Source organism: Eptesicus fuscus, chromosome 12 (genome assembly GCF_027574615.1).
Source record: "Eptesicus fuscus isolate TK198812 chromosome 12, DD_ASM_mEF_20220401, whole genome shotgun sequence".
Classification (NCBI taxonomy): Eukaryota; Metazoa; Chordata; class Mammalia; order Chiroptera; family Vespertilionidae; genus Eptesicus; species Eptesicus fuscus.
In genome coordinates, this window is record NC_072484.1 from 5,235,640 (window position 1) to 5,257,812 (window position 22,173).

General features: G+C 53.7%; 1 protein-coding gene across 1 annotated transcript in view; it reads left to right on the plus strand.

The window, feature by feature from the left end:
- BMP7 (bone morphogenetic protein 7) overlaps positions 1 to 22,173 on the plus strand; it is a 73,900-nt gene that overhangs the window by 9,764 nt on the left and 41,963 nt on the right. Inside the window, exon 2 of the mRNA XM_008141200.3 lies at positions 20,617 to 20,809. Within this exon, the coding sequence (XP_008139422.1) occupies positions 20,617 to 20,809 (193 nt within the window). The remainder of the gene's footprint in view (positions 1 to 20,616; positions 20,810 to 22,173) is intronic.

The following is a 22,173-nucleotide window of genomic DNA, read 5'->3' on the forward strand; positions in this document are numbered from 1 at the left end:
GGTATTCACGTGGTTCAGCAAGAATAACCACTTCTCTCCAGTCCCACTTGTAAAATGACTCACCTCTTTAGGATTTGTCTTTCAGCAAAAGCAAGCTTTAGCTTTAGTTTGCGGGGTTCACTACCCAGAAAGTTACAGAGCCTGACTCTGGTCCCGGCCGGAGAGGTGCTGGGCCTGGCTGGCGCGTGTGCGGCCGAAGTCTCGCCCTGAATGGGAGAGCTGCGCTTCTTCCTGGCCTCAGAGGCGCTTCCTGGTCCAGGCAGACCCTGCATGGCTGAAGCTGGAGACTGGATTCAGAGACTCCTTCGTTATCTAAGTGCATCGTGGGAAAGTCCCAGTGGGAAAGGGGAGGGTTGAGTTGAGGCCTTTCTGTAGTAGTAACGGTGGGGTCGGCATTTGAACCCAGCTCTTGCTGAAAGAAGAAAGGCATCGCGCTTTGCTCCTGGCCCTGTGGGGTATGCGGATGGGGTAGGGGCCACAAGGAGAGTAGTCGTGAGACCCAAACAGACACTGAGCCCTTGATCTCAACTTCGTGGTTTGGAGCTCTGAAGAGTAAGGTGAAGATGAGCAGGTCAGACCTTTCCGTTTCATTATCCACCTGCTTATGATAACCGCCCTCTCCTCGGTCTCTAGGGCTTAAACATCACCGTCAGGGCAGAGGGCCCCGAGTGCCCTGTACTGGGGCTCCTACACGGGGAAATCCCAGAGGCAGCCGGAGATGGATATTTAACAGCAATTCCTCAAGACACTGCCACCTGCACCAGAATAAATATTGCATATTGTTTGTAATAGCACAAAATCACCAACAGTCAGGGGATTGGAGAAATAAATTTGTAATACATTCACTTCTCCATTTGTAATAAACCAGGATGGAATGTGAGGACTTTTTAAAAAATGTATTAACATTGACTCAAACAGAATGTCCAGGGAGAAAGCAATTTGCAGAAGGATGTTTAGGGTCTGAACACACATACGCACACACAAGGGCCCCAAATAATACTGGGCATGGTCTGTGGGTTCATACACATGAACCCATGGAAACGTGGGCAGCAGGACTCGCCCCAGCTGCCTCCGGGAGGCAGGAAAGGGATGGGGTTGGGGAGACATTTGAAATAAACTCGGACTGTTCCTGTCAAGTTTTCTCTAACAACAAGAAACCATTGGGAAGTGCAGGGTAGGATCCTGGACAAGAACATCAGTGGAAAGCTGGGGCAATCCGAAAAAATCTAGAGTTTGGTTAATAGTGGCGCGCCCATGTTAATATCTTCGCTTTGGCAAGTCTCCCCCAGGGTACATTGGGGAGATCATGGCGAGAGTGAACTCTGTACTATCTTTGCGTTTTTCTGTAAATCTAAAGTTATTCTAAAGTCAGGTTTATTTAGAAGAAAGAAAAAAGCACCCACGCTCTGAACTTCTGTTCATTCTTAGCTGTGGGTGCCTGCTGTTTGTTGCAGTGTTCTCTGCGTTCTTTGTGATGCATTTTCCCACGTCCCAACGAACCAGATCACCCTCCTGCTGAGGGGAGGTGCCCTGTTTCTGAGCTGGGAACCCAGAGCCGGTCCTAGAGTGTGTTCAGGGTGCCGTACCCCAAAGGCCAGTCACAGATCGGTGCACAGCCCACCGACACGCCGGGGCCGCAGCCAGCCAGCCACTCGGCAGCGCCCTGAGACCTTTACAACCCCATCTCTGTTCAGAAGAAGCCCAGGATGAAGCAGTCATTGGTTTATGAGCGTGAGAGAGGGGGCCGGGGGGTCGTTTTAGGCCTTTCAGTTTTTCCTCTTGGTCCTGAACTTCGTAAAATGCCCCCCACCATCTTCCCCCTTCTCAGGTTCCATTTTCTGCCGGATTTGCCCTAACATTTGTTGAGAGAGAGGCCCTTAAAAATGGCAGTGGGGCCTCCAAACCTTCCCGGGCTAGTAAATGTTTATAGGGTAGAGGCCCCGGCTGGTCATTTCCTTTAGGAGGAAACAATAAATGAAGCTACTTGCGTCTACCTACTCAAACGCTGAGCACCTCGTTGTCTTAATATATTGGGGGGAGGGGACCGAGCGGTCTCTGGGTGTCTTGTGACTCACACCCTAGGAGCTTGCAGTGCCCCTTTTAGGGGGGTTAGCACAGGGGTTCCCAGCCTCGGCACCACTGACGCTCAGCCAGCCAGTTCTCTGCTGGGGGCCTTGCTGTGTATTCGGGGACGGTAAGCCGCATGCTGGCCTCTGCCCACCAGATGCCAGTGGCGCCCTCCCTCAAGCTGTGGCCGCCACAGTGTTGCCAGACAGGGCCAAATGTCCCCCTGGGCGCCCGTCCCCCCCCCCCCCGCACCCCCTCGTGGAAACCACTGGTTTAGGGTAACTTCTCTCCAACTTGGAAACTGATTTGAGAGCCTTTGCTCAGACCCACTGGCCCATGGCGGCGAGTGGGGGAAGCAGCCTTTCTAGACGGGGGTGGGGGTGGGGGGGGGCTGGTTTCCGGCTGAGAGGAAGCGAGATTGCAATCAAAACGTGAGCCCTCCCCTGGGAACAGCGCTCTGCCGGCCTTGGAAACTCCCTGGAGACAAAAATGGAGGCAAATCTAAAGGTCGGCATCATCTCCTGGGAATCAGAGCATTTCTACAGCGCCTTTCGCCCCATGACGCCAAAGACTACCAAACACACCCTGAAAACTGGGCCCTCTGTTTTATCCTCCCCCAGCTTTCCTCAGGAGGAAATAGGGCAAAAATCCCTCTCTTCCCTGCTCCCCTCTCTGGGCAGGTAACTTTTGGGGCGAAGCGGGGAGGGTGGGCAGGGAAGCTGCTTAGAGCCGGGGAGCCCGGGCCGGTCCAGCCTGCTGTCTGTTTCTGTGCAGCCTGTGAGTGAGAAGGGTTTTTACATTTTTTAAAGGGTGGTAGATAATCAAAAGAAATATATTTAATAACGTGAAAGTGAGATGGAATTCCAGTTCCGGTGTCTGTAAAGCTTTCTGGGGCACCCGCATCGTTTGTGTAGTCTCTGGGCACCTCCACGCGGCAAGGACGGGGGGTTGTTCCAAAGGCTAGACTATTCAGTGTGGCCCAGTGTCGAGGTTGGCCGACCCCTGCTTCCGGTGGTCTGTGCCCTCTACCTGGGGAAGGGGCTTCATCTACCCCCTTTGCCCCTCTGCAGTGACACACACATGCCCTCTGTCCTCCTGAATGGCCACAGAAGCTTCTAGTCTGAGGAAACAGATTTGAACAGAAACCTCCTCTGAGACATCGCTGCGCCTGTAACGTGGGGCGTGTGCTATGAATCCCCGCAGAGGCCATGGAGCACGTTGCACGGCTGGCTCTTCCTCAGCTGGCTTCGTCCCAGCAGCCCCCACCCGTGTTGTGTTTGCAAAACATCCTCCTGAAACATGTCAGGTGGTCGTTAAGACTGGCTCGGGTCAGACCATGTGAGTCTAAATCCCACCTCTGCTACTTGTCAGCTTCGCGACCTGGGCAGGTTCGTGAGCTCTGGGTGCCATTCCCTCCGCCGGGTCATTTCGGTGCCCGCCTCCTGGGCTTCTGGGAGGGTCCCCTGTGCAGAGGCAGGAGGAGAGCTGAGCACAGGGCCCGCAGGGCATCAGGCTGCTGGCAGACACTGTCACTCGCCAGGCCCAAACGTGGGCCACTGAAGCTGGCCTCCCCACGTGGGTCCCAGGTGCAGCTGTTGGCATCCTGGGGTGGGGGGTGGGATGCGCTGCCCGCTTACTCCGGGACCAGAGCAGGGATTGGGTCAGGCTGATACCCCTGTCGAAGTGGGAAGCCCGGCTATGTGGACTGGGCTCAAGACAAAGCAGGTTTTCTTCTTACGAATCCTGCCCTTCTAGAATGCTGCCTCATGCTGCTGAGCATCCGCGTTCATCAACGCAGGGTTTAAGGAAACAGCCAACATCAGGACCTCTGTGTGCCTGCCAGCTCAGAGCACAAACAACCCCGCAGATTCAGACACTTGACTGCGGGCTGGCCTTCTTTTAAAAGCAACCAATCCGTCAGTCACAGTGACTTGTTCTCTGTCTCTCTCTTTCCTGAACTCTGGTTGTCAGACTTCGTAGGGTAGCATTTCCGACCGCCCCCCCCCCCCCCCCAATGCTTTCATATGGACAACTGACATTTCTTCTTGTTAATCGAGGACCCACGCATGCCAGTCATTCATCAAATAGTGTAATTCCCACATTTGTTTTTATGTGTGAGGAAACCGAGACTCAGGGATGACATGTCACTTGCCCAGTTTTGTGGACATCAGGTCTGGCTTTGAGTCCCAGGTCACTTGTGTGTGACCTCAGGCAAGTCACTGCAGGTACCTAAATGCTCTGGGCCTCGGTCGGTCAGCTCAGGCTGCCATAACAAAATACCCTCGCTGGGGTGGGCTAACCAACCGGTATCTATTTCTCACCGTTTTGGGGCCTGGAAGTCCAAGATCAGGGTCCCAGCAGCCAGTTTTATTTCTCTCCCTGGCTTGCAGACACCTTCTTGCATGTGTCCTCACATGGGAGAGGGGGCTCTAACCTCCTTCTCTTCTTATAAGGGCACTAATTCCATCCTGGAGGGTCCACCCTCATGACCTCATCTCAACCCAGGAGTATCTCCCAAAGGCCTCATCTCCAAATGCTATCATGTTGGGGAGCTGGGCTTCAACACATGCATTTGTGGAGGACAGAAATGTCCCTTTAATGTGGAGTGGCTCAGGGCAGCTGGGATTAATGAGATAATGGTAGGGAGCTCTCGTAAATGGAGGCTCCCTTTGGGGCCCCACCTGGCTGCAGAGCCTTTTCTAGGCCCTTCTGTGATCATGACAATGACTCTCGCCTGATGTCCCGATAGTGCGCCAGTTGCAAACCATTGGGGATGGCCGTAGGCCCCTCTTCAGTCCGGTTTGGGCCTATGCATTTCCCTAAGTAGCTTTGCATAAAAAAATTACGTTTATGTTATTTACTCAGCTCCTATGATAGATTTTGACAAGAGGCCTGGGCACTTGAAAAAGAAAGTGTGATATGCAGTTGTCCCTTCTGTGGGGGCAGGACAGAAAATGGGGACAGTGGAAATTATCTTTGGTATCCCTGAGGATGCTGTCATGTTGGGCATAGACACCTTCTGTCTCTGATGGTAAGTCCTTGTTGCTGGTTTTTCTTCCAGCATTGGGGCAGATTACCGCTTCTTCCATTGCATATGAGATTAAATAATTGGCTTACATTTAGGGCCCATATTATACCAAAACATTTATCTTGAAGCACTAGCACCACCCTCAGGGACAGGAGATTCTGCTAGATATATACCTCCTAAAGCCTGCTCCCTGCTTCTGTGGAGAGGAATGATGCCTCATTTAGGACTTGTTCTCAGTCACAGAACACCTGCCTAAGCACTCAAAATGTGTCATTATCTCCCACAACAGCAAGTCTTCAGGGAGGTGATTCCAAGTTTGGGTTAGCAGCTCAGTGATATCATCCAGGTATCCATGATCTTTCCATCTTCCCTCCATCATGCTGAAATTCCTCACGCCTCTTACCTCATGGTGGCAAGGTGGCTGCCACAGCCCCAGACATCACTTCCTCATACAGTCTCACAATTAAGGCAGGAGAAAGGGGGAGGGCCCAATGACCTCTCCATGCTTGACTATCTCTTGGTTTCCTAGAAGTTCTTTAGAAGACTTCTCCTTAAGTCCCAAACTGGCTCATAAGACCAGGTCTTGCTGCAAGGAAAGATGGGAAGGTTTGAAACTGGCCTCTGGCCACGACAGTGGGAGGTGGGTGAGGGAAAGTGTGCTGGAAGTGGTTGCTGGGCAGCCACATTCAGACGGTACATTGCTCCTCTCTCTCTTTGTTGTTGTCCTCTACGTGTCTGCAGTTGGATTTATAGAAGTTATTGGCACATATGATTTGGCTCAACTATACGCCCAGATAAATAGAGTCCCTATTCCAGTCTCCAAAGTGTCCAGAGAAGTGTGCCACTGTGAATACGTGTGGAGGTCGGTGGCGTGCCCTCTGCAGCCCACGTAGAGACTTTAGTTTCTCTTTAAGCTCAAACCTGTAAGAAGTTACAACTTTGACCCTAACTTTGAAGCACTGGGCCTCCAGCCAAGGGCCAATTGTTTGCTGAAAACAAACCGTATTTTATCTGTAGAACCCTCCTGATCGCCGTAGGTAAGAGGCAGAAGTTCTTGGAAATGACCCGAGCAGGTCAGGAATCATTGTCCCCTGGGAGGAAGCCGAGCCTGGGGTGGGACTCGGTCTGAGTTCTGCTTGTGGGACAGGTGGCTCCTGTTTCCCGAGGGGTAGAGGATGAACAGATCAAGATACTCAAGGCATTTTAAGAATCTGTGCCATTGCTCGCCAAGGGTGGAGAGCTGCTTGGCGGAAAGGCCTGCCCTGGTCGCGCCTTGGAAGGTGCACTGACAGCCGGGAGAACTTTCCCAGAGAGTGGTCCTGGGCACGTGGGGTACCTAGGCCTGTTTGCAAGAGACACTGAAGTGGGAGCGTCTGCTTCTCCTTAGGCCCACTGGTTGGAAGAGATGCCGGGGGGGGGGGGGGGGGGGGGGGGGGGGGGGAAGGGGGGAAAGGGGGGCAGGGGGGGGAGGGGAAAGAAGCTGTTCTCAGTGGTTGTTTCTGGGCAGTGTGAGTTTGGTGTGAACCAAAGTACATGTAACCGAATTCTTTGGCTGTGGGCAGAAGAAATATGTTCAAACTAGTTTAAGGAGGAAACAGAAAAGGGAATCCACGCACCCCAAGCCTTGGGAAAGGACTCGTCAGCGACTAGACGGTCCTTAGGGAATCCAGGTTATTCTCTCCACATCCCTCAGCTCTGTACTGACGGCTTCCCTCTTAGCTCTCGCTTCACTGGCTCCTCCGCTGCCCTGCCTGTTGGGAAGGTGGCCATCCACACCCACAGTTACCACTGTCTGGCTGGCCACAGACCTGCTTTCCCAGCTTCCCTAGCAGGTTGGGGTGACCACGGCTGCTGTTCCAACCAGTGAGACACGAGAGGGCGTCTGCTAGGGGTAGCATGGGGCGGGAGGAGGCTCTGAAAAATATTTTGCTTCCTGATGAGTGACAGCTGAGCAAACAGAACTCTCTCTCCTTTCCCCCCTTTCCTGCCTTGACTGTGATTCTGTGATGTTTGGAGCCATGGCAGGCATCTTGGGACCATGAGGCAGCAAGCCTAAGGGTTAAATGTCAATGCGCAGACAATAGCAGAGCAAAAAGGTAGAAGAAAGTTGAATTTTTGATGACATGGTTGAGCTACTGCACCCAACTAGAGTTCCTGGAGAGAGACTCTTAGGCAGCTCAAATCACACGCTCACTCGTGAGTCAGCTGGGTCGAAGGTAGATCATGCTACATAAACAAGGTTGCTGGAAGTCAGCCTCCGGCCCCTGGTAGCTGGTTTGGGGGGCTATACCTACTATTCAATTATAGGTATGTTAGCCATTATAGCGATAATTAAAAATAATTTCATGACAACCACTCAGGTGGGGGCTATTACTACCCCTCTATTTTATAGACCAGAAAACAGAGCACAGAGATGTGAGTAGCTAGGACAGAGTAGCTGTTCAGAGAGTGTATTTGAATTTGGAGGTTTAGCTACTGATCCCTCCCTCTTAGACTTGATCCTGAACTGCTCCTCAGTGAAAATGGGTTTGGAGCAGGTTAGTAAACAGCCTTCTAATGAGGGCAGCAGGAAGCCTCCTAAAGCTTTTATAGCTACGTGCTTTAAGCACAACATCCCCTTTCTTTGACTATCAGTGCCTCTGAAACCAAGATGTCTTAACATTGATAAGGTGGTGGCGTCTCTCCCCCAGAGAGATTGCACCTGCTATGAAAGAGGAGCTGTGGCGACAAAGATGCCTTGGGTAGGACCGGACATGGAGAAAGCCAGCCACGATTCGTCGTTAATGAAACTGTTTATTAAAGCGCAATGTGTGTACCAGCCGTGCACGAGTCAGGAACGGTTGGGATTTTTGCAAAGTGAACACATCTGGGTGACCAGTGCCTGGATCAAGAAACAGAACGTGACCAGCTCCCAGAACCCCCTCACCGTCTCACGCAAGGGTGACCATCGTCCCGCCTTCTAGTGGCATGGATCAGTCTCGCCTGTTTTCAAACTTTATGTAAGTTTCTTTGTACAGGAATTCTCTTAAATCACTAATCACTTCCAATGATTCAGAAAGATGACCTCATTTAGAACCAGAAGTCTGCTTGCAACTCTACTGGTGACATTCAGCAGGGGACCCAGAATGTAATTTCAAAACAAATCTTTGGCTTGATCTCGGATTCTGCTTCCTCTACCAGAAGTAAGTTCGAAGGACAACGGTGCAATTTTGAGGGTGTTTTGGTAGTTCGGCTTGGGAGTTTGAAGTGCAGGTTGTTAAAATGTGAACGTGAAATGAACGAGGCTCTTGAAGACTCTTACTTTGAAAGGGAGACAGGGGCCCGACATGAAGGAAACGCAGAACAGCCTCCTCCTTTGCTGCACCTGCACCGCCAAGGCCTAATGAGTTTAGGTTGATGGAACCCAGACCCCAGGAAGGATTATAAATTCTCATTTGATTTGATTTGCTTCTAAAGTACCTTAAACCAGCTGTGCCTGCCCAGCTGACCGAGGCTGCTCTGGCTGCTTTGGGGGAAGGTATGGGCAGACACCCTCCTGTCCTCCTCACCCCCCGGCTGCTCCCAGGGCCCCATGAGTGCTAGCCTCTGTCTCCTTAAATCCTCACAATATCCCCATTGCCTGGGGCCTATTAATGCCCCATTTTATTGGGGTGGGGGGCTGAGCCTCCCAGAGGTGGGTTATCTTGTCCTGAGTCACTGGTGGTGATTGGCAGAGCCTGTGTTCAAACCCAGGCTGTAGGTCCCCCATCCATCTCTGCCCCATCGTTACTGCTTCTGGAGCTGAGTGAGGCCAAGACGGAGTTTTGTCCTCCTGAGGGAGCCCGTAGGGTAGTTTCCAAAGTCTCTTCACTAAGGTACTTGAGAGCCTGCCCAGTGCCAGGCAAGGGAGTGTGGTGGATGGTGCGGTGGAGAACACAGCAACAATCGTCACCATCGTTCCAGACCTTCGGTGTGCCAGCGCTCCAAGGGCCTTCTCGATGCTAGCATTCTCCGGTGGGGTCCGGACTGAATTGGAAACGCTGGCAGACAACCCACCAAGGTCAGTCTTGTTCTCCTCCTCCTCCCGTTTTACAGATGAGAGCAACTCCTTAGCACCATGGGCAGTCGCGTGGGGACCCACACCCCAGCCTGTGTTTGTGCCCTCGCTCCGGTCTTACTCTCTTGGAGTTAAAACCTAGAAGACAGTTAATACACAGGTCAACAGCCCAATCAACAGCACAATGAGAGCGTTACGTTCTAGGAAGGAAATGAAAGGCACTGTGTCAGTCCAGAGAAGGGGCCACGGTGGCCTGTCCCAGAGCAAAGCCCCGCCCTGCACTCCTGAACTTGGCGGGTCTGATGATTACCCAGTGTGATGTCATTCACCTAGTGGCAGGCTCCGACATGGCCCTGTGACTGAGCAGGGCGCCTCGTGCCTGTGTCACAGTCAGAACCCAGAGCCACGGAGCCAGCAGTGTCCATTCTGGGCCCAGTCTGAATGAGCTTCTCCTTTCTCTCTCGGAGGAAAAAGCTGCTGGTCGGTGTCTGAGAACATCTTCGAGAGGCTCGTTGGCAATAAGGCTTTTATGTCATCTTTATGTCAGTGCATTTCTTTATGTCAGTGCGTTGACGTTGTAGAGCGGGGCTGAAAGACAGAACTTTCTGTGATGCAGAAAGTGTTCCGTATCTGCTGTCCAGGACGGGAGCCACTGGCCACATGCGGCCACTTCACTTTAAATTAATTACGCTGAAATAAGATGTAAATTTTGAGTTCCCAGCCACACCGGCCACATTTCAAGGGCTCAGTAGACACATGTGGTTAGTGGCTGCCATGGTGGACAGCACAGATGTAGGATTCAAATTTCGAAGTATTCGGTTGAACCATATGTAGGTCAAAATTGGTAGGATCTTGGCAACTTTATAGGGGACAGCCTAACAGAAGAGAAAGGGGACTTCAGACCAATTCAACCCATCCCTTTGTTATAGGAGGAAAAACTGAAGGCCAGTGAGCCTGTGGTCCCACCCCGCCAGCTTCGGACCCCCTGGAGGTTTGTCTGTGAGCTCAGGGATTCCCCTCTCGGCGTGGCTGACGGTGGCGCTGTCCTATGCAGTGCAGGCGGTTAGCAGTGTCCCTGGCCTCTGCCCACAGCAGCCAGGAGCACACAGGAAACGAATCCAGGCATTGTCCCATGGCCCTGGTGGGAGAGGGGAGGAAAAATTGCCCCTGGTTGACAATTGCTAGTTTAGCTGAAAATAGTAACTAGTTTCATTCTTTTCCCTCATTTTCAATTAGCCAGGGATGGGATTGGGACCCACAGATGCCTGGGGGCAGAGCTCCTCCCTCTGAGCAGATGGGGCGCCCATGGGTGAAGGGTGGCACCCTGAGTTCATGTCGGAAACATTGACATACACTTACAGCCCATTTTTCTTTTCAGCTCTGCGAGCGCCTGGGTCTTTTTAGGCAAACAACTGGCTTCAGCCCTGGAGATAATTAAACCCATCTTTCCTCCCTCTCCCCACCCCATCGCCTAAACCCTTTGGTCCGTTCAGTTCACAATGATAACATTGTTCGAGCAATACTGCACACATGTTGACACTGAAGTGTTTAATCTTGCGGTACAGTAATTCTCTCTGCCCCTCCCCCATCTGTGCGGCCTGCAAAGCTGAGGACAAAAAGCCCGGCTGCCAGAGGTCTTGCCTACGCACCTGCGTCTCAGGACGCAGCCCCCCGCGTCTGACAAGGACGCGGTGTCTCTGAAGACCCTCTCCCTGGGACTCCAGGTGGTCTTGCTGGCAGCCCAAGCATTTGGTGGAAAGTTCGAGAGTTGAAGCGGCAGTTCAGGGGCCAGGGAGACAATGCCTCTTGTGTGCCCTCCGCCAGGCAGAGCCCTGCCCCCGATTTGGGGGGCCAGGGAGGTATGATGGGGAGGTGGGCTAATGCTACAAAATCTTCAAGCTTCAGTCTCGCTCAAGAGTGACTCTGGCGTTGGGCCAGAGCAACATTTACAGACCAGAGAGGGGCCTGAGCGGGATGCAGTCTGCAGTCTCTGGGTCCGGTTTTTAAGGAGATTGATGTTGTGACCACAGCCCTGGCCCACGTGGCTCAGTTGGCTGGAGTGTTGTCCCATGCATCCAGGGCTGTGGGTTCGATTTCTGGTCAGGGCACATACCCAAGTTGGGGCTTCAGTCCTCAGTCGGGGCATGTGCAGGAGGCAGCTGATCAATGTTTCTCAGATCGATATTTCTCTCTCTCTCTGTCTCTCTCTCTCTCTCTCTCTCTCTCTCTCTCTCTCTGTCCTTCTCTCTCTCCCTCCCTTCCTCTCTTTCTCAAATCAATAAAAACATATCCTCAGGTGAAGATAAAAAAAGTGTTGTGACTATGTTGTGTGTGCCAAGAGTTTGGTATACTTCAGAGCTATCCTATTTAATTGTCTTTATAGCTACAGGGTCAAGGTGGTTCCCGGTTTGAGGGAGAGTGTGGCCAAGTGCTGAAATCCATTCAGAGAAGCTGTATGGCCGTGGGCAAGTGACTTTACCTCTCTGAGTCTCAATGTTCTCATCTGTAAAATGGACGATGTGTGTGCTACCTCCTAGCAGGGGTGTTGTAAGGATTAGATGAGATCATGCGTGTGACCTGGGATAAGGCTTCCAGGCCCGAGGAAGGCTCCTGTCGTGGGGCTGCCCACCTCTCACCCATTCGGATGGCTGCTATCAGAAGAAAACGAGAGAATAACAAGCGTAGGTCAGGGTGTGGAGCCCCTGTGTGCTGTTGGTGGGAATATAAAACGAAGCAGCCTCCATGGAAAGCAGTATGATAGTTCCTCAAAAAACTAAAAATAGAATGACCACATAATCTAGCAATTCCCCTCTGGATCTATATCCAAAAGAATTAAAAGTAGGGGTTCAAAGAGATATTTGCACACCCATGTTCATAGCAGCGCTATTCACAGTAGCCAATAGGTGGAAGCCACCCAAGGGTCCATGGGTCCATGGCTGGCTGGCTGGCTGGACAAAGCGTGGTCCATCCATACATGGAATAGTGTTCAGCTCTGGAAAGAAATTCTGACACAGGCTACAACCTGGGAGAACCTTGAAGACATTATGCTGAGTGAAATAAGTCAGCCGAAAAAGAACAAATATTGTGTGATTCCATTTACATGAGGCACTTAGAGTAATCAAACCCATAGAGACAAAGTAGAATGGGGGTTCCCAGGGGCTGAGGGTGACGGGGAGTGGGGACTTGTTTAATGGGGACAGACTTTCGGTTTTGCAAGATTAAGAGTTCTGGGTATTGGTTGCACCGTGAATGTACGCAACACTACTGAACTGTACGCTTAAGAATGGTTAAGATAGTTGATTCTACATTATGTGGCTGCTACCTGGTTTGGGGGTTAGATAGGTAACTGCTGCGATCTAACTGGGCTTTTCATCAGCTTGTGTCCTATGGCAGGACAGCTAGGGGTCCCCCACACCCACCATGGGGCGCTCCCGAAATACCTGTTGATGGAGTACACAGGGTGCAAGGAGACAGGAAATGTCTTGGCAGCATCTACCGGTCTAGACTGGTATGCGATGCTCCCTTCTCTGGGCTCGGGACCGGCGCCCCTCCTGCAGGAGCCGCTGTGCACATGGTGCGTCCGCGTCTGTCGTGGAGACATTTCCCCTGCGCGGAGCTATGTCTGCTCTGTCCCGAGAGCTCCTAGTTTATGGCGGGCCTCTGGCCGCCTTTCACACCCTTCATCTTGCCGCCTAAACCTGTGAGTGAGTGCAGAGCCATCATCAATTTCACATCCCAAAGCCTCGGGCCGAACATCTTGTGACATCAGCTCCTGTGAATTCCTGCGAGTGCCAGAACCTTCTGGATGAATCGTCTTCCTGTAGGAAAAAGGAAGGAGTCTGGGTGGGAAGAGTCAGAGTGAAGTGGGTTTAGGGGTTCTCAGCTGTCAAGGGTCCTTTAAAACTCGTGTCTAGCTTCTGGTTGTGCTGTGGGCTCCGGTGGTTCTCCTGGTTCCCAGAGCTTCGTTCTCACTGAAGGGATTCAGGGTGTGCCCAGCCCCAGCCCCAGCCGGCTCCTCGGTCCGGTCTGAGCTCACGGAGACCAGGCTCCGAGTGAGGAGCGAGCGCTAACGCTGGACATGCAGTTCTTACCTGGAAAGCGTGCCTGTGCTCAGAAAGCAGTTGGTGCCATCTCATAGCTTCGCGGCGTCTTTGGGGGCAGACCACATGTCCGGAGGTTAACCAGTCCTTTTCTGAAAACCACACTGTTTTGGAAGGAGCTGCTGGGCGATGAAGTTGGTTATTTAACCATTTATCGACTCTCCCTCGCCCCGGCCAGAAGAGCGGCTCTGTGCTGGCCGTTCCCCTTCTACACTTCAGGCCTCCCGTCCACAAGTGGCCGCACCTTGCTCTTCCGGTGTCTTCTGCCCGGAGGCCCCAAAAGGGCTACTGCCTGAGGCCTGTGAGCTGCCGATGACCAATCCAGTGGCTGGTCTCCGGCCCTTTGTGTCCGAATCTGGCCGCCATCCGGTCATCTTACTTTGCCTGTCCGCAGTCCTGCTCCTTCCCCGGGCCAAGTTCTTCCGGTGGCGTGTTCTCTGCCTCCCCTGCAGCCCTCGAGGTCAGGCCATGGCTGTGCTTGTCCTTCTCATTGTGCACTTTTTTCCATAAAACTTGACCGTAAGCCCAGTTCCATAGCCCCAAACTTGAACTTTCTTGCCAGGGTTTCAGACCTCTCTCTTTTCAAGTGTTCAGTTTTTTACTTGGGCTGCTCACAGGTCACTCAAGTCTAACCTTCTGCAACTGCCCGTGTTTTCTTCCCTCCTACCTCCCCTGCAGAGCTGTTCCTGCAGTATTTACATTTACCGGTGGCGTTACTCCTACTAGGCATTCCAGCTAGCAGGGTGCGTCCCTTCTGTAGTCCTCGCCCTTCAAACGCTTGCGTCTGACCAGTGTTGACTTCTGTCCATCCCATCTCTCGGTAGTCCGGAGCAGGGATGAAAAGTATGCCATTTTCTCGGGCAGCCAGGATTAGTAGTGGCTGCCTGAGTGCCAGGTGGAAGCGAAGAGTGCTGTGATTGTTCAGTGATGCCTATCTTGGGTGCAGGAAGGGAGAGAGGATATGCCTGTTGGACATGCATCATCGCTAGACCAGACCCTCCTCTGAGCTCCCTCTGTTCTCACAGTATTGCCAGTCCTCTCGCTAAAATAGTTTTGATCAAGGCTCCATCCAGCACAACAATGAACCAAAGCACTCATGATTGAGGGGGTCAATGATTGACTCCTTAGCGTGGCATCCAAGAACCTTCTCAATGAGGAACTAACTTGCCTGTTTCTTGTTATTCCCAGCAGACTTCTTACCACTCAACATGTGCTGTCTCTCAGGCCTTCAAGCATGCTGTTCCCTCTGTCTGCCATGCCCTACTTCTTCTCTGGGGTTGGCCAACCTCAACTCTTCCTTAACTTCCTGAACATTCTTCCATTCCACACCTTTCCTGTGAAGAATTCCCACCTCCCTCATACCTAGACAAAGGCACCAGGATATACTAGAACAAACGAAAGCGAACGGTCTCTTCAGGATGATGTCTCACTTGCCTCCATAGCCTGTTACCCCCACATTCTTGCCGTGGAGACGGCGAGATGCACGTACTAAAGCTGAGCACTCAGCCCTCTGACCCAGCGATCCCTCTTCTTGGTGTTCACCCAGTAGAAATGTGTTCACCCAAAGGCGCGTGCACGAATGTCCATCACAGCACAGCTTGTGGTATCCCAAACTCGAAACTACCCAAATGCCCGTCACAAAATAAATTGAGGCCTTTTTGCACAACGGGGCCCCACACAGCAGTGGAAATGAACGAGCTGCCACCCCAAGCAGCCACATGGGGCGATGGGGGCCGCGGGTGCGTGGAGGCGGCAGATGCAGAAGGGGAAGTGCCAAGCAGGCAGAGTGAGCGAGCCTGGTGCTGGGTGTTGGGGTGGCTGTCACCTCTGGGGAGGAGCGGCTGGGGCTTGGGAGGGGCCTTGTGGCGATGCCCTTGCTGCTGGTGACGAAATGCTGTGTCCTGTTCTGGGTGTGTTTACGTCCAGAAAGTTCATCGAACTTCATGACCACTTCTGATTTGTGTGCTTCCCTGGATGTATATTATGAATATAATCGCTTCCTTATAGACCAGACGGGAATTATGCCAAGAATGATGTATTCAGTCCAATAGACTTACGGAGCCTTACTGACTGTCAGGCTGTGCTGGACACTGGGGGTTCAGGAGGGAGATCGTCATTGACCCTGTTCCTAGGGGTTGAGGGGTCCTCGGGTACTTGGAAGTTATCCCAATCTGAATACAGCAGCTTTCGTGGCAAACGGTCACCCGGAGAGAACCACTGCCCTTCCGTCTCCTGGCGTGAGAGGAACTGGGCTCACGCTTGCTTTGCTCAGAGCTGCCTTGGTTGCAAAGGCAGCGACCCAACTCCAGCTTAAAGGGGACTTGTTTGAAGGATGTCCACATAACTCACAGGTTGGAGAACGGGGGAGCAGGCTGGACTTGCCTGTGGGACAGAGGTCATCCCTGAATGTCAGAGGGTCCTGAGAGCCGACACCCGGTGCGTGGCGTCCCGTCCCACCTGCCCGATGCTTTATTGACATCCTGCTACGCAGAATCTCCCCTCCCACGGCCAGCTTCAGGGTTATTGTTTCAGGCTTTTGTGAAAGGACTCTAGGATCTGCTTTGGGGACAGTCAGGAGGCTGGTTGCTGTCAGGATGGTGTTTTCTGGAATCTACTCTCTTTGGACTTAGCGTTTGGTCTCAGGGATTTGAGCCCTTTTCATCTTTTCAAGATGAAAGTCTTTGTTAAAGCCTGTGGGGCAGCCGGGGAAAGCTGGATTTCCAGGCTCTGCGTTTTCTTAGAAAGCCAGTGACATACATAACGTTTCCTTTATGGGCACGGGAGGTAGCAGTGCCAGACGCTGATGTTAAAGTGCAAGTCTTGGGTAATCACCTGTGGCTTAAAAAGCTGGTGTAAAGATGTGTTTTCTCCCCCAAAATGCATACAGGCTCCCATCTAAACCTCAGTGGTGCCAATTAAATTGTCGATTCCAGGAAGAACTGGTGTGGAGTGATGCTATGGAGTGGTTCCCACATAAAGCCGAAACCTCGGGAAGACGTGACTTGGTATTTGGGTTGGACGTTGAATTATTCGCCGCTCTTCTAAAAAATGACCATTCTTTCTTTGATAAATCACAACATTATTTCAGAACATACGACGTGGGTTTCAGGAAGAACAGAATGGCAACGTGGCTCATGCCTCTCATTGTCTTAAAATAATCAAAGAAGGAAATTCACCCAGAAAGCCAAACCAAAGAACTTGCACAAAGTTTACCTGGACGCTTTATTCCTTTGCTGATTTTTAAAAAAGAAACTTTATAACCTTACTATCTTAACTGTCTGATATCTTCAGTGTCTTAACAGTTAAGATGCATTTAATCTTATATGTTAGAAAAGTGACATACACACCTGCTACAGTGAACTTCATATTTATGATTAATTATGTATCAGTGTTTTCTTTCTTCGCTGGGTGTGTGGCTTTAGTAATTGTACCTGTGTCAATGCCATGCTTATTAAACGTGTCCGTATTGTTTGTGCTGTTGCACTTTTCCCCCAGATAAAGTTATCTTGGCTGAACTGTGTAAATACCCGCACACCCACTGCGTCTTCTGCACTGACACTCTCCCGGCTCACTGTGTAGAGGCTCCGTAACAACGGCCGGCACCATTGCCGGGCTCTGTTGTAAGTGCCGGCCCCATGGCCTCCCAACAGCGGTGTGAGAAAGGGTCGTTATTATGACCCTGGAGGAAGGGGGCACATACAGAGGGTGATAAGCTGGCTTAGCCACGCAGCTGGTAAGTGGCACAGCTGAGATGGGAACTCAGGCCCCCTGGCTCCAGAGAAGGTCAAGAGTGTGGATTTTGGAGTTCAGCCACTCACCTGACTTGTGACCTTGGGCAAATTACTTGACTCCCTGAGCCTCAGTTTCCTCATCTGTAAAATGGAGATGCATCCCGCCTCACGGGGTCCATCAGCTTGGCACAGGCTCCTCTGTGTGAGACCATCACAGAGCAAGCCTCGTAAACTGCTTTCTCTTGTCCACTTCTGGGTTCTTCATCCATCTCACTGTAAACTGACCAGGGCTCCCAAACCCCCCTTCTCTGCTCGGCTGGTCACTGCCTGCTGATAGGAGCTGTTGGGGGTGTGGCCTATCCCGGCACTGGGAGCAGGGAAACGGGGGGGGGGGTGTTGGAGTCTGACTGTGTTCCGGGCATCGTGCTGGGCTCCTCTGCTGAAGGTCGCCGCACCGCGGACCTTTCTGGCCTTCAGAGGGGGGAGGCCGCTGGGGGAGGCCGCTGGAAGCGGAGGCTTTATCTGTGCCATCTGTCAGCATGGGGGCGGGGACTGGCCTGTGGAATGCTGTCCTGATATTCCGCAGCGCCACGTTAACTCCCGGAATCTCCCGGAATCGGGAATGTCTGAGGGCGGTTTCCAGGAGTGGCCAGAGTGGTGGGGTGGGGGCACCTGAGCGGCCACAGCAGGGAGCCACAGGAAGGCAAGGTTCAGGAGGCGGGAAGGGCCCGGTGTCGCATGCTGCTCATGGAGGTCCGGCAAGAGGATGACCGTGGTGTCCTTCCCATTTAGTTAAGGGATGGTCTTTGACTTCGGACGGGGCGCCTGGGGCACTGTGGGGTGCGTTCCCTGGGGGCTCCCTCACAGGGGCCCAGGGTGGGGGCTGTGTGGAGGCACCTGACTGCTCACTGGGGGCACAGGATTCGCTCCAGGGGGTGTTGCCTCACCGCCCCTTCCCAGCCCCTGCAGAGAAGCACTGAGGAGGCCACCCGTGTCCCCAGCCTCTGCCCGTCACTTCCTAGCCAGGCTGCTGCTCCTCCGGGCACTGCGGAACGCTCAGGCACGGCACTCTGGGAGAACAGCGTGGCAGTGTCACAAAGCTGAGCACGCACGGTCCACTTCCCGTGTGCCACCCAGACTCGCCCACATGCAGGTGCCGAAGGCTCCTGGCAGCACTGCTCTCAGAGCCCGGGCTGCAGATCCCCAGGCGCCGTGAACTAGAAGGGACATGGCATGGGCCCGTCAGGCTGGGGCTGCTCACAGCACTGAGGGTGCGTGAGCGTCCACAGCGCTGAGGATGAGTGACGGTAACCTGGGGAGGGGAGGAGCCAGGCGCAGGAGAAGGTACCGTGTTACCCCTGCTAGAAGGTTCAACCACCAGCTGGACGGGGGAGAGGAGAGGCGCTGGCCACGTCTGTTTCTTGATCTGGGAGACGCTTCCTTGGGTGGGTTCGCTTTGGGACCCGCCAAGCTGCACACATCTGGTCCGCGTACAGACTGTGCGCTGCAATCCGATGAAAAGGTTCTGACACACCCGCAGAGCAGCTCCCTGCCCAGCTGTCAGCACTGCCACGGAGATGCGTGGCCAAGGCTCGGTTAGGGTGCACCTGGCTCTGAGTCCTGGCTCTGACTCTGGACAGGCAACTCAACACCTCGTGGGTGTCAGGTGCATCTCCTACCCACGTGCAGGGGTGCATGAGTGTGCGGGGTGAGAGGACTGGCCCAGGGCATTTCCACAGTGACAGAGTGGGGGCTGCTTGCCATGCCCCCCAATCCCCACGCCCTGGTCCCCTCCTGAGGCTCCTGAAGCTTCCTGGAAGCTGCCACAGAAGACCCCTCCCTCCCTCTCCGCCTTCATAGATCGGAGGCCCCATGGCCATGTCTTTTTTTTTTTTTTTTTAATTTGTCCTGATTTTAGAGAGGAAGGGAGAGGGAGAGAGAGAGATGGAAACATCAATGATGAGAGACAATTATTGATTGGCTGCCTTCTGCACACCCCCAACAGGGGATCGAGCCCACAACCCAGGCCTGTGCCCTGACTGGGAATCGAACCGTGACCTCATAGCTCCATGCTCAACCACTGAGCCGGGTAGAAGAGAGGTGCTCCCGTGGGTGTGAAGTGGGGTGTGTGAGGACAGCTGCCGTCGGTTCTGGAGAGCCCTTCCCTCTGGCCAGCTCTCCCATGGAGCCCGGGGTTCCAGAGGCTGCGGTCCAGACGCGGGGCCACTCTGTGCCCGGCCGGAATCCCCGGCCCCAAGGTATCACCTGCCCCCTCAGCCCAGGAGGGAGCAGCCCGAGGGGTGGCTCATTCCCCAGTCCCCTGCCTCACCGCAGTGTCTTCTCAATGGAGAGCTGGGCTGCTGGTGCCGCGTGCCTCCTTCATCCAGCAGCCCGTCCTTAGCTGCGGCAGCCCTAGCCCGCCGGGAGCTCGGGCCCACTGGGCTGCAGCGCGCTGGCCATGCTTCTCCTCTCCTCTGGCCAAGCTGTCCCCACCCCTGTGGGAAGTGCAGCGGGACTGTCCCCGGAGATGGCAGATGCTGCACATCCTCCGGAGCCTGGCCTGCCCGGCCGTTCTGCATCTTCCCGAGCTTGTTCCTCCCAGCTCCACCCCTGCTCCTCTTGGTCCAGAGGATGCAGGGCCCGCAGGAACCGCAGGTGCACCCCCAGGACCAGGCCTTGGGCTTTCGCCCATCTCGGTGTTTATCCCGGCGGAGGGGGCATGCTCTCCTGGTCGGGTCTCACTCCCGTGTCCGGGAGAAGCGCTGAGGTCCTTCACTTTATTTTGTCCTGAAGTCCTTTTCCACAGCCCCCGGCCATGCCGTCTCTTAGAAGTCTAAGTCTGCGGTTGAAAACCTGGCTGCTATGAAAAAACGTCTGGTCGCTTTACAAAGTACCGGGTTCTGAACCCCTTCCCAGTGACACCTGCAGCTGGTCAGAGCGGAGAGAGCAGCGGCTGCTGGGGCCAGTGCGCCATCTCCCCGCCCCACTGGGGAAGCCGAGATCTGCGAGGTGGAAATTGGCCAACGCGACAGACGGGGTCCCAGAGGGCCTGTTAGGAAACGTTTACCAGCCCAGCCGTGGGCCAGGGCTCCGCTGTGTGTTCAGAGCTCCCACCGTGATTCTCACCTGCAGCCGGCGGAGCACCTGGTGCGGAGGGACCCGGAGAGGCAGGGCGAGGTCGATGTTGACTGATCACAGCTCACAGTGGTCTAGCCCTACCAGAGGCTAAGCTACTTACGTGAAATAGATCACTTACCTCTGACCACAACAAGAGAGAGGGGATCATTCTCCCCGGTTCTTAGATGGAGAAACTAAAGGTACGGGGAACTTTGTCCAGGCCGTTCAGCTAGTTAGCCGCTGAGCCTGGATTCAAACCCAGACCTGCTCTCCGGGACCGGAGCCTTCCAGGGCTGCCAGGACAGCTGTGCTGACTGCCCACCTCTTCCCAGCAGGTGGATGCAGAGTCACTGCCCTGGCTTCCCAAGGGGCGCGTTAGCCTGCAGCAGGTCGCGGGGCTGAGCCGTTACCCCCGGGGGTCGCTAGCCATGGGCACGCCTGCATCTCGCTTAGGCCAGATGCTTGGCCTCTGAGCCAGGAGCGTGCAGCCAGTTACTAACGAGCGGTCGGTGCCGCTGTGTGTTTTTCCCTTCCCAGTGGAACACGACAAAGAGTTTTTCCACCCGCGCTACCACCATCGAGAGTTCCGGTTTGATCTCTCCAAGATCCCGGAAGGGGAAGCCGTGACTGCAGCCGAATTCCGGATCTACAAGGACTACGTCCGGGAGCGCTTCGACAACCAGACGTTTCGGATCAGCGTGTACCAGGTGCTGCAGGAGCACTTGGGCAGGTGGGTGCTGTGCTGACGCGTGGGAGGGACGCCGAGCTTCCTCCAGCCACAGAGGAAGCGGTGGCAGCCAGAGGGTGGGGTCCGGTCGCGCAGGGTCAGTCCTGGCCGCTTCCACCGTGTGCAGGCCCTGGACTGGATATCTTTTTTAAAGAGGGTGTATGTTTTTTTTTTTTTTGTTTTGTTTTAATGTCACTGTTTCTTAAAACTATCACCATCCAAGAATCCTGTTAGAAGTAGGGGATGGCCAGTGAGCCTGAGGTTGTGTGACCCCAAGTGGGTATTTAGGGGTGGTCTGGGTCTGGCCTGTGTTTAGGGGCATGGAAGGTGGGGGAACGGGAAGAGGAAGAAACGTTTTTGAAGGTCTACCCATCTTCCCACTTGTCACTCTGAAACGCAGCACATGATGTCAGGTGACCAACCAAAGTGGCCATTTATAATCACTTTAGGGGACAGAAACCCCCAAACCCAAAATAAACAGGCAGAGAACTCTCAGCCTTCCAATGTTCGGGAGGCTAGGAACCGAACGCTGGTGTTGAAAGACTTTAATTTTTGAGACCCTTTAGTTTCAAGCTCTTCTGGGAGGTGAGAATGGCTGGGACGCCTGGCAAGTCCACTCTGCAGCCCCGAGGTGCCGAGCCTGGGTCACATACTACCCGCTGGCTGGGTTTCTGGGTGTCTCAGGTCTCAGACTTTTATCGGCCTCCCCGAATACTGTTCCTTGGTAATCAGTGGAAGGAGGATGGGTGGGCAGCTCCTTCGATGGGCAGTCTAGCATCTTCAGTTGGAATGGGGGCTGTTATCACATCAGGGACTTAGGGACCGTTACCACCTCGCTTGCCAAGCATCTCCATTTTGGAGGTAGTCTTCTGAGGAAACCGAGCTGTTCTTGATGTTTCTGATGTCTTGTACTCCTTACCTCATTTCATACACACACCAGTCCTCTAAGGGGGCTCCCACACAGGGACCCTGATGGGTTTCATACACACACCAGCCCCCTAAAGGAGCCCACACACAGGAACCCTGATGGGTTTTAATTGCTGTCTAAAGAGGCTGTATCCGTTTATATTCCCAGAAGCCACATAGGGAAGGCCTGTTTCCCCCTATTCTCACCAACATGGTCTCTTATTAAACTGTTTGATCTTTGTCAGTCTGATGGTGACCAGTGGTATCTCAGTGTGGATTAAGTTTGCATTTTAGAGCCCCCACTCGAACGCAGTGCCCTATGGTACGGACGTGGGCGTGGTGCCGGGGAGGCGGCAGACAGCCTGGGCAGTCACCTGCGTCTCCCTGAAGTACTCAGGTGCCCCTGTTACCCCTGGCCGGCCGTGCCCTGGCTCCAGGCCCAGGCACAAGAAGCAGCACTG